This window comes from Lissotriton helveticus, chromosome 4_2, assembly GCF_964261635.1.
Source record: "Lissotriton helveticus chromosome 4_2, aLisHel1.1, whole genome shotgun sequence".
In the NCBI taxonomy this organism is placed as follows: domain Eukaryota; kingdom Metazoa; phylum Chordata; class Amphibia; order Caudata; family Salamandridae; genus Lissotriton; species Lissotriton helveticus.
Window position 1 is genome coordinate 42,848,210 of NC_136064.1, and position 15,198 is coordinate 42,863,407.

Below are 15,198 nucleotides of genomic sequence, written 5' to 3' on the forward strand. Positions count from 1 at the left end.
ATACCAGTATAAATAGTGCTGTTGAGAGCGTCAACCAAGTTGTCAAAGGGGTCATCCAATCTGCTTGTGTCAGGACTGGGGGTCTGGGCATGCTCCTCACCAGGCTGTGCATTGCAGCCTGGTGAAGAACATGCACAGTGCACATGACTGTTTGCCCGCCCAGCCAGACAGCTGGTAAAGCAGTTATGTGCACTCGATGAGTGCCTACCACTCCTCCCCTGCTCTTTGGGGATCGCATCCCAGCCCCGTCCGCCCCTGGAGATCTGCTAGAGAAAAATAAAATGATAATAACCTGGCGTTATTATAATTTTGTCTTTCTTGTGGGGTGATGCTCCTCCGCCTTAGCGGAGGAGCTCGCACTGTTAATAGAATGGATTTAGATGTGCAATTGCATAAGGCTGTTTGGGCATACAGAGTAACAAAATATTATGCTACCCGATTATCTCCTTTTTTGATCATGAGAGGGCGCAATCCCAGGTCAAAATATAATTCAGGTTGGTTGCATGATACTGAAGTCCAATTTTGGAGTCATTTCGAGGTTGGTGGAAAAGCAGTCTGAAATAAAAGAGTGTTATGATGAGAAACACGGAGTGAAGCTTGTCAGCATTGCTGTAGGTGACTGGATCCATGTAAAGAAGCCATACAAAGTCAAGAAGGGAGACAGTCAATATTATGAGCCATGGGTGGTAGTGGAGGTTCTGTACAATGCTGTTATGGTAAGGAGTGGAAAAGTTTGGAATGAAAGACAAGTTGCCCTAGGTTCCAGGGAGTCATAGAAAGAGGTTCCTACGTCTAGTTTTGTGGAGCATTTTCAGTGGTTGGAATCAGATTTTAGTCTGGATGGAAAGGGGAAGTTTGTAAGCAGAGATAATAGCACTGGATAGTACTGAGCTGGAAGTTGTGATGGAAGTGAGGAAGCTGTGGATGATCAGAGCAACTAGGAGGTTTCTGTGGACGGAAGTGAGGAAGTACATTCGGACTGAATAGCTGTTAAGTTACATTTTTGGAGCCTGGAGTCAATGATCCTTAATTTTCTTGGGTTATTGTTGGAAAAATCAAGCAGCATCAGAAGTATGGACTGAAAGGGTAGTTTACAGACTCTCTGAGAAAATATAAAACAGCAATTCTCATTGGACAGATTTTACGGTGCTCAGAAATAATACATGTTATCACACGAACTGTATTGGACTAGTGAAAATGAGGCTGATAGATATTAGGACTTCAAGTACCACAATTCTTCTGGAGCTTACATAAAAGGCACACATGCAAGAGATTGTTTCTTATGGACTAGGATGTCTGAGACTTCCCATTACAATGAGTGAGCTGTTAAATGTTCAGAAGAGTTATGACAACACACTTCTGTGAGGTATTTTAAATTGTTGAAATATTAAGCAGCTTGATTTGAAAGAGTAACTAAAAAATTACCTGGAGAGCTCTGGAACAGTAGAACCTATACTTACGTAATACTTGAAAGTTAAAATGTTACTATTCTTCACAGCTGTTTGACAACTGGAAAAAGAATTGGACTCTAAGTACCAGAATGAAGCTGAGCTATCCATATGGTGCTCCCCTTCCAGAAATTGAGGGATACATAAGATATTTGAGATGATGCCTCCTACCCCCTCAGATGTTATTATGTACAAGAACATTCTTTCCTTCATATAAAGTATTTGACCTTGACAAGTCCACCCACCAAAACCATCACTTTATGTTTGTTTTTACTGTTGCAGACATCAAGACACTTTGAAAGCCAAATCGAAAGTACATAGAACATGTATGACTTCCCCAACCATTATAAAAACAAAGGGGTGTCCCTCTTGTCTTTTGACAGCATAGAATTTCATTAACCAGATCCACTCACCAGCTCCCTTTCGCCGTTTACACCTTGTTACAATAAGAGCAACCAGGATGACAAGCAGTGCGAGGCTGACGACAATGACCATGATGATCAGGAGAAGAGTGGAGCCAGAGGACACACCAGGAGCTACATCAAGAGAAGACAGAGTTTCCAATTAATAGGATGAGGGACATGAATTGGACACTGCTATGCACACAGGTCTTCTAGTGGAGTTCAGTCAGTGAGTGACTGAGCAAGTGAAGGAGTGACTGAGTGGATGACTAAGTGGGTGAATGCCAGAATGAGTATTTGAGTGGAAGAGTGTGGGTTCTCTGCTAGACTACAAAAGTGTTCTATATATCTTGCACATATTAAGATGCATGAACTACATAGATGTAAATCATAAAATGTGTATTTGACAGACCCATGCATTAGCCTTCAAAAATGGATAACAAATGCAATTGAAAGGCCAATAACAGCCATGTTCCAATCCGATTAATTAGCCGAGAACATCTGCCATTAACAGGAAAGTACAAGGATAACAGAAAGGTACATTTTATGTACGCAATATATATGGCAATCTTCGTCCTTGCAATATGACATGACCATCCTCTTTGTGTCTTACTTCATCTCATGATTTACTCAAATGCAGCTGTACCAGAGCTAACACTTGAATTGAAATAGATACATTATTTTAGAATGAAATAAAATAGAGAAACCTGCCAAAGAGCAAGCAAACTCCAGCAGAACATATTTACATTTCATTGCAGGTGATCTTAGATTTACTCTGGATAAGGACATTCCAGACAATGAACTAACCCATTATTTGCAGATGTGGTAGGTTGCTCATATGCTAATAATGCTCTCCCTTTAAAAGAATCTTAGGCACACTCAACATGTTTACCTCTATTGTTTACATTTACTAAGTTTTAGGACTCACAGGATGTTACAGACCATACAACAACTCACACCCCTAATATCACACTGTACTGTCAGACTTCCCGACAGGTCTTTACCTTGTGAAATATGTATGGGGAACAATAGCTAGGCCAGTACTAAAATTGCTGCCTTCTTTTAATGCCAGTTCTGGAATAACCTGCTATCTACACCAGGAATGAAACCCTCAGGTGTCTGCCCCCAACTGAATAATAAACACACATACAAAAACACCCGGATTGGAACGATTTAAGTGTCACCTTAAAAGAGTGTGTTGCACTGTTGAATTTACAAATATTTCCAAGTACAATATAATTGAAGCATTGGGCACGTGCAGCTGAATGTAAACAAATACAGAGCTTGCTCAGAAATAACGTGTTCCATTTGTAAAAATCACAACTTTGTGTGTTTTTGCTTGGTAGAGGGCCTGCTAACAAGCAACTACACTTTGGATCATTGTGTCTTTCCAATGGATAAAGAACAGACAGAACTGCAACAAGACAAGAACGATGATGGTAACAACATACCTAAACTTACACTAAATTAGCTGTCCAAGTAAGGAAAGCTATTTAGGCCTTCATTAAGTAAGGGACCGGCGGAACCTGCAGATGTTGAGCATGGCCACCACCAGACTGGAACCACCACCCAATTCCACAAAGTGCACTACTGATATGCAGATGTTCTCAATGGTCATCCTCCCTTTCACCTCTGGCTACAAATGCTACATAGATAAGATGAAAAGGAAAACTGCCCCTTGGGTTAGTCCACCATTTTGGCGATCTAATTCTGATCACTGTATGAACTAATGGCCAGTGGGTGTCTCAGGTGGCACGTGGGTTGGGTGCAGGAAAGAACAGCTATTGCCAAGGGAAATGGTATAGAGTTCTGCTCATCAGGAGGAATAGATAGCAGTATTCCAACGAGTCCTGGTTACAAAAACTAAGATTCACAATTGCCTAATAAGGATGCTATGGACCGCAATGAACTTATACTGTGCTATGACGCCAACTTTGGCAAGCCTTGTGAGATTCATGCCCACTCCTGGGCATGTTGTTCTTCTTGTCTTTATTTAGGACTTTCAGGAAACGTGCCCTTCAAAGATGCTAAGATTCAATCCAATCAATGCCCAGTAGTTCCACATCATTCCTTTGTCCCTTGAAGATTTGGTCTCGAAGTAGCGTTTGTGTGGAACCAGTGCTCAATTTGAGGTAAATCCAACGCTGCATCCTGACAGACGGATTGCCAATATGCATCCTTAGTGCATAACTTTTCCAAAAAGAATCCTTTCAGTAAGTTCTCCATTTAGTCAAAATATAACACAAGCAACGTTATCAGTCTGCAATGTCCTCGGGAACATTTGGAACCAGGACTTACATTTTTAGTTTATGCTGTAAAATGCTTCCTACATGTTGTGGAAACTGAGAAATAATAAGTCGTTCTCACTTCGAAATAAAAAAAATAATATCACATGTGAATGTCCCCTTCCCCTCCCCTACTTGTAAATATTAAATTTTCCTCTGCCCAGATTTGAAGGCAGTTAAGCAGCATTTATTCAAACAGTTTCATGTGCTCTTTAAATGAGATGTAAGCGATAATTTTCGAGGTGGTGTTGTAACTCCCTTCTTTTGAAGGGGGATCATTTCAACCTCCCCTGCTCATGAATTTTTGCCTACCTTTAAATTAGAATAAGACTTTCTAGTAAAAACAGGGGCCCAAATATCCACATTACATCTAAAAAGACCTATTGGTACTCTAACTCTGCAGTAGTCGTAGTGTGTTAAAAAAGTGTGGGAACTATGATGCTGCGAACAATGAGGGCTGGGTAAGTGAGTTAAGGGACGTGGTCAAAGATGTGGCTAAAAAACGAAGGGGCATATTATCAAGGGGGTTTATCTCCGCTTTTTTGGCTTTAAAAGCCAAGAAAGCGGAGATAAAATTATCTCCCTATTACCTAGCTGTCGCTAACACCAGTTAGCGACAGCTAGTAGGAGATAGCGACCATCTTGGGCCCCACTTTGCATGTCAGTGATATTTATCACTAATGACATGCAAAGTGGGCATGCCAAGATGTTAGCGACTGGAAACAGTCGCTAACATCGCTATCTCCTATTACCAACTTATGGAGATATTCGCGCTAAGCGCGAATATCTCCAAAAGCTAACACCTGCCCTGAGCAGTTCTTAGCCATGTTATCCAATGGGAGGTGGATAACATGGCTAAGAGCATTAGCTCGGTAATGCATGAATATCGCTGACTTTTCAGCGATATTCATGCATTGCGGCCGACTTTTATCGCATTTGCGATAAACCTGGTAATACCAAGGTTTATTTGCGATAAAAAATCGCCGCAGCTCAGCGGTAAATTTTTGTCTCTAACCAAGCAATAGCGATAATTATCGCTTAAGTATTTTGTAACTTTTATCTGTCTTTCACCTTCACGTAACTACATATAAAATAACACAGCTTAAATGAAAATTAAAGGCAAGTTATGCCATTCAATGAACAATACACTATCATACATTATAAAACCTCTATTAGTTAATGCACTGCACCAGAGAGCCACAGAAGTGAATCCTGGTTGGTGCAGTGGAGAACAGTGACTTGTGTATGTTTAGTGCCAGGAGGTCCCTGTCTGTGACAGAAAGCCATGTGAACATGTACGTCATTATTTTAAACTTGCAGTACACACAGTGTTAGAAATGGGGGTCTCTAGTTATCAGAGGTAGGTACCTTTGTCTAAATAGGGACCCTTGCTTCTAGTCAGCGTATGGGGGATACACATTTTAAATAACCTCCAGCTCACCCGAGCAGACCGGCTTATCCCAAAGGCAATGTGTAAAGTATTTGTACCAACACTCATAGTAACACAGTGAAACACCACAAAAGGACACCACACCAGTTTAGAAAAATAAAATATCCTTATCTAAACTAAACAAGGCCAAAACAAAAGAAAACTCCAATATACACAATTAAAAATGTAACTTTCAAAAGGTTTCAAGAACTTGTACCATAGAAAACTATGGATGCGTGATGATTTTTCACCAAAGTACCTGTAGATATGTCAAATTTCCAAAGCCAAACAGCCGCAGAGTTGGAAAACAAAGAGATGCAACACTCCTGAGACCTTGGGGAGGCGATGCAGCAGTTCTGTGAAACGCAGAGGACGAGTTGTGTCGAGTCCAGTCTGTATGGAGAGTGATGCGTCGATTCTTCGTGACGGTTCCGGTTTGCAGGTGATGTGTTGGGAAAGCGTGGCGCACAGGTACGATGCGAGGAAATCCGGGATGCGGCGGCTAACAATGCGGCGGCATTGAGTGTTGCTGACCCGGTCCTCTTTCGCAGCGATCCCTTGATGCGTCTATTCTTGCAGCAACGATAGGCGCTGCAACGGTTTTCACAGTGGCGCGGCGATGCATGGAAATTCTTCTCACGCCGCGAAGATGCTTTGGAAAAACAGCTGCAAAAAAAGTGATGCATCGATTTCTGTAGTTCTTTGGGTTTATTCTCTCTTCCAGCTTCCAAACAGCAGCAACAACCTCCAGAGCACAAAACTGGACCGGGCACCTCTTGGCAGGCTAGAACTCACAGCAGCAGAGTTCAGGGGATCTGGGGGTGAAGTCTTTGTGTCCCTGAGACTTCTGAACAGGAGGCCAGCTCACTTCAGGCCCTTGGAGATCATCCTTCAAGCAGGGGACACAGCAAACAGTAAAGTCCTTTTCCTTTCCTTGGCAGAAACAGCAACTGCAAGCCAACCCCAGACACACAGCAAGGGCAGTACTTATCCTTAGTCTCTCCAGGTTTTCTCCTTGGCAAAGGTTCCTCTTCAATTCCGGGGATGATCTAAAGTCTGGGGTTTTGGGTCGGATACTTATACCCCATAATCTCTTTGTTTTCTGTGTGCAAGGGGCTCTGAGCTCAGTTCTGAGGGGCACACCACAGGGAGGCAGAGCCAGCATTGTGGAAGGCAGACACAGCCCTATTCAGGTACAGGTGCCACCACTCCAAATGCAGATCAAGCCTATTCAGCAGTAGTGCTGACTCATCCAGACTCCTGGAGCCACTGCACCTCCCCAGCGACTGTTGCTCCAAAGCCAGACAGTCAATCCACAAACTGGCAGAAGCACACAGGACGGTTGAACAAGAAAATGGCCACTTTCTAAAAGTGCTATTTTCAAACACACAATTTAAAACTCATCTTTAATAAAAGAAGTGTTATTAAATCCTGAGTTCAGGGATACCAAACTCCATTTTTCTATCTTATCCTTATGGGGAGGTATGCTGGTAAAATGTTACAAAGCATTCCTCATTCTGTCCTATGGGGCGAAATAGCCTTAGTGAAAAACGAAATTGGCTGTATTTCGCTATCAGGACATGTTACACACACCTGTATATGTCCTACATTTCACATACACTCCACCTTGCCCAGGGGGGTACCATGGGCCTACCATAGGGGTGTCCAATATGTAAGGGAAGGGAAGGGTAGGGCCTGGCTAGTGGGTGCACTTGCCAAGTCGACATGGCAGTTAACAAACTGTGCACAGGCACCGCAGATAGCAGGCCTGAGCTATCTTTTCAGGGCTACTCATGTGGATGGCACAATCATTTTATTTACCCGCCCTGGCACACTCAGTGCACTGTACTAGGGACCTACTGGTAAAACAAATATGCCAATGAGGGAGAACCAATCACAAGAACAATTTACACAGAGAGCACTTGCACTTTGACACTGATCAGCAGTGGCAAAGTGCCCAAAGCATCTAAGCCAGCAAAACCAAAATCCAGCACAGCATCAAAAACACAGGAGGTAGAGGCAAAAAGTAAGGGAAACCCACACCAAGGATGCCAGGTCTAACACACAGAATAAGATAGTCTGGAACAAAATGCGCAAAAACGTTCAAGATAAAAAAGTGCTCTCAATATATAGACTTTAGTAATACCCAGACGGTCCATCGTGCAATGTTTTTTATAACTGACTTTTAAAAGCTCACATTTCACAAGTGATTCCGCCTATTAAAGCCAATACCTTTACATCTGCAGATTGGTCAGATGACCAATTTACATTTCTTTCAGAGATGCAGGCACCCAGGCAAGAAGGCTTCTTTAGCTGATTGTGCCACCCTCGGTTTCACAGCACAGGTGACTCCCTGCCTTACACTTGTGCTGAAGCATTTCTGCTCTCAGAATTAACCATCTGTGGTACAAAGAGTAAAAGGTAAAGCCCTTGCCCTGGCTCACTCAACCCTGTATGGACTTGGCCTTGTATACCTAAGGACATGCTTCAAGTTCTATGTCTCTGGGAGACAGATGCTCTCAGCTTTGCAGGTTCTGGCTGTCATTCCTCGCTTTCGCCTCACGAGAATTGGTGGTAGTTCCCTGGCATACAAGGCAGCGTTGGCTTGGAATTTGCTTCCTCTGGACCTACGCAGTATCCCGGACCCTAAGCTCTTTAGGAAAAAGCTGAAAACTCTGCTGTTCATCTAATGATCCGCTCACCTCCACCCCTATTTGGCTCGCGCCGGGACACTCATCGAGTAGCTGTGCGCGTTATAAGTGTTAATAACATAACATCCCATGATAGTTGTCTTTTCATAAAAAATAGGGAAACTGTGTTTATTAAAACAAAAAATTTATGGGTACGTCATGTCCCTGAGATTTCCCCAATTTGACCACTGGTACCTGATCTCCAAGGGCATTCACGAGTTTTTTTTTTCATTTCTTTCATTATTCTTTCTAGGTATTTATCGATTTATTCATTCACATAATTCATACTTGTGTGTTTATTTTTATATATTTTTCAATAGCGCAAAAGTGCCAATTAGTATTAGGGCGATTTATAAAGAACATTTGAAAATGTACCAGTATCATATGCATAGAGTAAATCTTTATGGAGGGCAAAGAAGAGAGGTCATCTAGCTTATGGGATACAGGGGATGTAAATACCACTAAATCAGGTAGGGACAATGTAGAATGCCCTCTGTATTAATGTCAGCACTATCTTAGAAGACATTAAATACACAAATGGCTGGATATCAAAGCAATGTATTTGCTGAAGATAAACATTGTCTCTATGTAGAAAACCATGGAAATGTACAGCATTTGAGAACCATACTGCAGACCTTGAGGTATAGTCATCCTAGAGATAATTTTTATTTTATTTTATTTTTTTATATATTTTTATTGGTAAAGGTGGGCCTTGACCTGATGTCAAGGGATGCAGTCAGTTGAAACGGAATGGCATCCTAGATCATTTGCTTCAGATTCTGTGAATGGTTGCCTTAAAGCTAGTGTCATTCAGAATTGTTATGCTTCCAGTGGGAGGGTGTTTCTGGTCTTGGATTCCCTTGAACCTCTTGCAGTCTTCACCATATATGTTAGGTAACTCAGTTTACCTATATCTAGTGCTTTGAAGGTGAGGCAAATGATTGGAAATGTAATCCTAGGCTACAACCGAAGCCTAAGGGGGTACCTCTGAACTGGGATGATGACATCAACTTTACTTTTTTTCTAAAACCCATGAGCAGTAGAATGGAGATGAATTTTAATAGAAGTCAGCACATTTGCTCGAAGACTAATCAAAATGACATTGCCAAAATAAATCTTGGGAATAATGAATGCATAAAAGAGTTTGCTCTTTGCCAAGAGGATATTTAATTCTTTCTAGTTGGTGTAGGTGTGCTGATTGAGCCAATTTGCTGATATGTGGTATCATCAAAAAGGTATACACCCGTTACAACGCATCTTTTACTCCGCACTACCATTACAACGCGACTTTTACTCCGCATACCATTACAACGCATTGCGCTGGGGGGCGCTCTAGGATAGGGAATAAGTATAATTTACTATCCAACACCTTCCCTAGGGTCCACGGGGACTGGAGTTAGAATAGTAAATTATACTTACCACTATCCAGCGCCCCAAGGCGCTATGCGTTGTAACGGTATGCGGAGTAAAAGTCGCGTTGTAATGGTATGCGGAGTAATAGTATGCGTTATAACGTTATAACGTCATACATCCCATCAAAAATGTGGCATGTATGAATTATCCAAGTTATTTCACTGTTGTAGAAAGTGTCGGTGAAAAGCCTCTCACTGTTAGCTCTGAGAACAGGTTTACATTCATTTTTTGTATTGTATTTATTAAAATATTAACATGGATTCTGCTTTGAGGATTTCATTTCAAATAGTTGGATGTCATCCAGTTGTGTAATTCAAGGTGACAATGCCTTTTATTGATAATAGTTTTAGGAAACGTTTTGTATCATCTGCATATTGGTGTAATTGAATGCCAGCCTTTTAGTCTTACAGGTTCTTAGTACAGGTTGAATATTGCAGGTGGCAGAGTAGATCCCTGTAGAACAGTGCACGTTATCTGTACTGTCAATAGTGCATTTCCTATTTTAATTGCATAAGAGTGACCTTATAGGAATGATCTTGACCACACAGTACAGTATCCCTTAAATCAATTCAGCAGTTTAGGTTTTTCAGAAGAATGTTTTTCAACTTTGTAGTTTGCTGCTTAAATGTCTGTAGGCATGCCTTAACTTCATCCAGGATTGACTTACTGTTTTTTAATTTTTAATTTTTATTATTTCTTCTCATAAAAGCAGTAGATACAATAATCCAGAGAACAGAAGATATCTAAACAAATATTCATATACATACTACATAACGGACGACATATCTATTGTTCCATAAGCGGATTTCAAACTTGGATGCCCCTTTCCTTCGCCCTCCAGCCCTTGCATTGATACAGACCCATCTCAAAGTTAAATACATAAAACAATCTGGCATACCAGGCTTTATATGTCGGGGAATCCATATCCTTCCATTTTGATTCAATCAGTATACGAATTATTGAAGTTACCATAAAACAAAAATCGGTTTGTGTTGATTCCAACTGTAGAGTCTCATCACAACCAAATAGCATCATGGTCGGAGAAAGAGATACTACCCATGATGAAGTTTTATAAAGAAATGTTTCAATCCCATGTTTTAATTCATTAAGTTTAATACATTCAGAGAACGTATGAACCATGCCCGCGGGCCCTGTGCAGTGATCATTTTCCCTTTTACCCGAGGCAAATAATTTGGCCGGTGTAAAATATAGACTAAAAACTGTTTTAAAGTGTTGGGCTTTTAAGTTGGCAGATGAGAACACCTTCTTAGACAATAATAATGATCTACTTAAATCAACATCTGGGTTCCCTAGTTTATCTGCCTGGACAGTTTAGATTCTAGGAACATCATCCATGCTGGCCCCAGTCAAAATGGAATATAAATCTTTGATACACGGCTGTTTATACACCATACACTCTAACAACTGTAGTCTACCCTTATTGATAATCTGTGGGACAACGAGTCTAATTATCTCCCTGATTGGGACATACTTAAAAAACGATTTAGAATCCAGACCATATCTCTCTTGCAGTTCTATAAATTACATATCTTCATTTAAATCAAGTATCTCTCCAATGCTTTTAATACCGGCCTGTTCCCAACTTTTACCTCAATGAATGATTTAATGGAGCAGGGAAGACTGGTGAACGCCACAATGCTAAATATCTCAGTAGTTTAGAGATTTCTAAATACTTACACACTTTAAGCCAGACGCACCAGGCCACTCTAAGAGGCTTAAAACGTGTTTTTTTATAATAGCTCCCCTCCAGCTGCCTCATTAGATTCCTGGGTGCTGCAACACCAATAGCCTACTCGAAAATAGTGGGAGGGATTTCATCCTGTCCTCCTGGAGTTGTTTTTCCCTTGGGTTTAAACAGTATACACATTTGCTGCAGTGTTATTGCCCAATAATAAAATAGAAGGTTAGGGACTGCCAAACCCCCCATCTTGTGGTAATGTCAAGAATGTCTGGGATCTCCTGATTATCCCATAATTCCAAATAAATATAAAAAAAATTCCATTTAAATTCTTAAAAATAGCTTTTGCTGGTTCCAATGGAATACATCGGAATAGGTATAACACCTCAGGAAACATTGTCATTTTGATCACATCACTTCTTCCTATACTAGATAGATGTAGTTTATCTATTCTTCTTAAATCTCTAGCTTCTCTATAAGAGGAGCAGCATTCAAATCCCATATTAATCCAACTTCCGCGGAAATATTTATCCCTAGATTTGTAGCGGCATCAGCCTTACGTGGATCCTGACATGCGGTGGTTTTAGTGCACACAATCCTGGTCTTGTCAGTATTCAAACCATACCCAGACTCCCTACCAAATTCAGAGGAGAGCACTTCAATTCTTGCTATTGCACTTTCTGGGTCAGGGGTGATGACAGATATATCGTCAGCATATGCTAACACCTTGGTTTTAAACCCCCTGACCACAAATGGTTTGACTACTTGATCTTGTAGTATTGTTCTTATAAGTGGGTCAATGTATAATGCAAAAAGGATAGGGGAACAGGGGCAGCCCTGTCTTGTACCCTGAGCTATCGAGATCCTTTCTGCGACCCTACCCATCAGTTGAATTCTTGCAAAAGATTGCACATACATAGCTCTTAGGGTCGTTATTATATGTGGTCCAAATCCGTTAATTCTAAGGTTGCCCCAAAGATATGCCCATTCCACTTGATCAAAAGCTTTTTGTGCGTCAAGCAGGATTAGGGACATCTGCTCCCCTGACGCTTCTGCTATATCAAACAATGAAAATGCCTAGCGGATATGGTCTGTAGTTCTCTCCCTGATATAAAGCCATCCTGCCATGGGCTAACCAGTGGGGTAATAATTCTAGCTAATCTCAATTTTGGAGTATAATTTACCATCTGCATTTATCAGGGTGATAGGTCTATATGAAAACAGATCTTCTGTCGTTTTCCCTTTCTTCAAGAAGAGAAAAATATTAGTCTCTTGCCAAGACTGAGGTGAAATTCCTTTCTGCTGTACAGCCAGGAGCAAGCCCAGGAGAAGAGGGGCGAGTTCTGTCTGTAAGACATTATATATTTCCATCAGGATACCATCCGGACCTGCTGCCTTACCTGAAGCCATCCCCTGCAGAGCATCCATAACTTCTCTAATTGACATATCTTCCTCTAATTCCTGCAATATAGGGGAATTTGGCTCATATTCTGACTGTGCTGCTGTAGAAGTACCGTGCCTGGACGGATACAATTCCCTGTAGAACTCTGCGAATATTTAAAGAATTTCTTGAGGTTCAGTCGCCACGATCCCATTCTTCCCTTTGAGTCTCTCAATATTATTTGCCGCTGCCATTTTTCTGAGACGAAGTGCCAAATGTTTTCCAGTGGCCTCCCCATACTCGTAATTATCTTTTGCATGTGTTTGATACACTTCTGCCACTGATTTTCTAAATATCCTGTTGATTTTTGCCTTAATCCTTAACACTTCGAGCCCTATTTGGGTTTGTTGCGCTCCTGTTTTGACGCGATAGCTTTTGTATGTTCTTCTTCGCACTTAGATAGTTCTTCCAATAATTGTTGTATTTCTACCCTCTGCTTTTTCCAACGATATCCTACAAAGCTTATGATCTCCCCCCTTAGCTCTGCCTTAAAGGTATCCCACACAATTTCCTTAGAGGAGCTGCACCTATTCATATCAAATAACTGTCGGGTCCACCCTCTAATATGTCCTACGAACCCTTCCGTAACCAATAGTTTCATATCGAAGGTCCATTTAGATGGTACTCAATCATCTCCCTGTATCGGTATTTTCAGCATTAAAGGATTATGCTCCGATAGTACTTTAGGTAAGAGTAGCGGAAACATAAAAATTATCCAGTCTTACATATTTTTTGTGTGGGCATGAATATTATGTAAACCTTAAGTCTCCTGGTTTCCTGAGAGACCACATATCGACTAGCCCATGACTTGCCACCAAGGCTGCTAGAGCTTTAAACACCTGAGGCTTCCTTCCTCGATATTCTTTCATGAATGGACCATCTGCTTCTAAATGAATGTTAAAGTCACCACAGATGTCCAGGGGGGATGTCCAGGAGGCTAACTCTATTTCTAATTCTTGTAGCAACCCAGCGTCATCAAAATTCAACCCATAGATTGTGCAGATTGTTATGCCCCCTCGCTATTGATGCAATAGCCCATCGGCCCCATCTGTCAGATAGTGTACGTTCAACGGGTGGCACCCGGTTGGAGACATGAATTGATACTTCTCTAGTAGTAGTAGACTGAGATGGGCAGACTATCTGAATAAATCCCGGGATTATATTAAGCCCTCTCCTATGCCATGGAATATGTGTTTCTTGTTGACAGATAATATCTGCCCACAAGGATCGTAGAGTCTGACTTACCCTCCCTCTCTTTCTCCTATCATTCAGGCCCCCAATGTTTAAAGAGCAAATAGCCAACCTACCCATCCCAAAAGTTCTTGATTGTTATAACATTTATTTATAGTCATTTCTGTATCTCTTCTTGAATTACATCAGTTTTCTGCGTTCCTGAGTTTTCTCGCCCCTCCATCCATCCCCCCCAATTTCCCTCCCCACTCCCACTTAAGCACGCCTACCCCCTCAAATTCCCTGCCCCCCCCCCCCACCCCGAACTGTGAAGCAACAGACCTGTCCCGGTCTGTGTGTTGGATGGGCGGTGGTTTCCTCCCAAATGGTGCATAATGTATACAAATTTGATGCATTTGTTTCATTGTACCCCCCAAGTGACATTAATGATCCCTCCCAGAAAAGACAAAATACATTTTCCTCCCCTTTCCCCTTTCCCCTCTCCCTCCTCTCCTCTTAATAAATTCTACACATACTGAGACCTTGATACTCCCCTAAAACTCCTACCAGCCATGTTTTCAGGCTATAAAAGAATAGAAAGCAGTGGGGAGTAGAGAAATAAGAAAAGAAGAGAGAAAGGAATCCAGAAAGCTTTTACAAACCCAATCTCTTAGATTCTGAATCAAGGAGAAGAAAAAAAACGTTTATTCAAAATTATGTTCTAGCTGAGTCATTTTGATACCAAGTCAGAGACATAGGCAAAATCAAAGTCACAGAATCAAACCCCTCCTGCATTTAAACACTCTTTAGCTTTGATCTCAGATGTAAAGAATCTGGTATGCTCATTCCAGATCACTTTCAACCGTGCCGGATTTAGTAGAAAGGCCTGCGCCCCTCTCTCCTGAGAGGGTTTAATCAATTGATGTAGGCGCCCGCACCACTCAACTGTGAAATGGCAGAAATCAGGCCTTGAAAAAAATAAAAACCCTTCCGCTGCTCATTGGGCTTCTGGTCTTGCCTTTTCAAACACCGTCTGCCTCAGCAAGAAATTTCCCAAATATACCAAAAAGGCTATGGGCTTGCTGTTTGGGCTAAATGGCTGCCAGAGAGTAAACGTAACTCGATGTGCCCTTTGAATTTCGTGGGACCAGTCCTAGCCTTCAATTTCCAGGAATGCCTTCTGCAGTAATTGTACCATGTACATTTGTGGGTCTGAACCCTC

At 41.5% G+C, this 15,198-nt stretch overlaps 1 protein-coding gene across 3 annotated transcripts in view; it reads right to left on the reverse strand.

Moving 5' to 3' along the window:
* Window positions 1-15,198, reverse strand: part of LOC144752190 (V-set and immunoglobulin domain-containing protein 4-like) — a 122,922-nt gene that overhangs the window by 13,381 nt on the left and 94,343 nt on the right. For all 3 annotated transcript variants that reach the window (XR_013594041.1, XR_013594040.1, XM_078640134.1), the window contains one exon: window positions 1,862-1,984. Coding sequence is in view for 1 of the 3 variants with exons in the window: in XM_078640134.1 (XP_078496260.1) it covers window positions 1,862-1,984 (123 nt within the window). In the remaining 2 variants the exon portion in view is untranslated. The remainder of the gene's footprint in view (window positions 1-1,861; window positions 1,985-15,198) is intronic.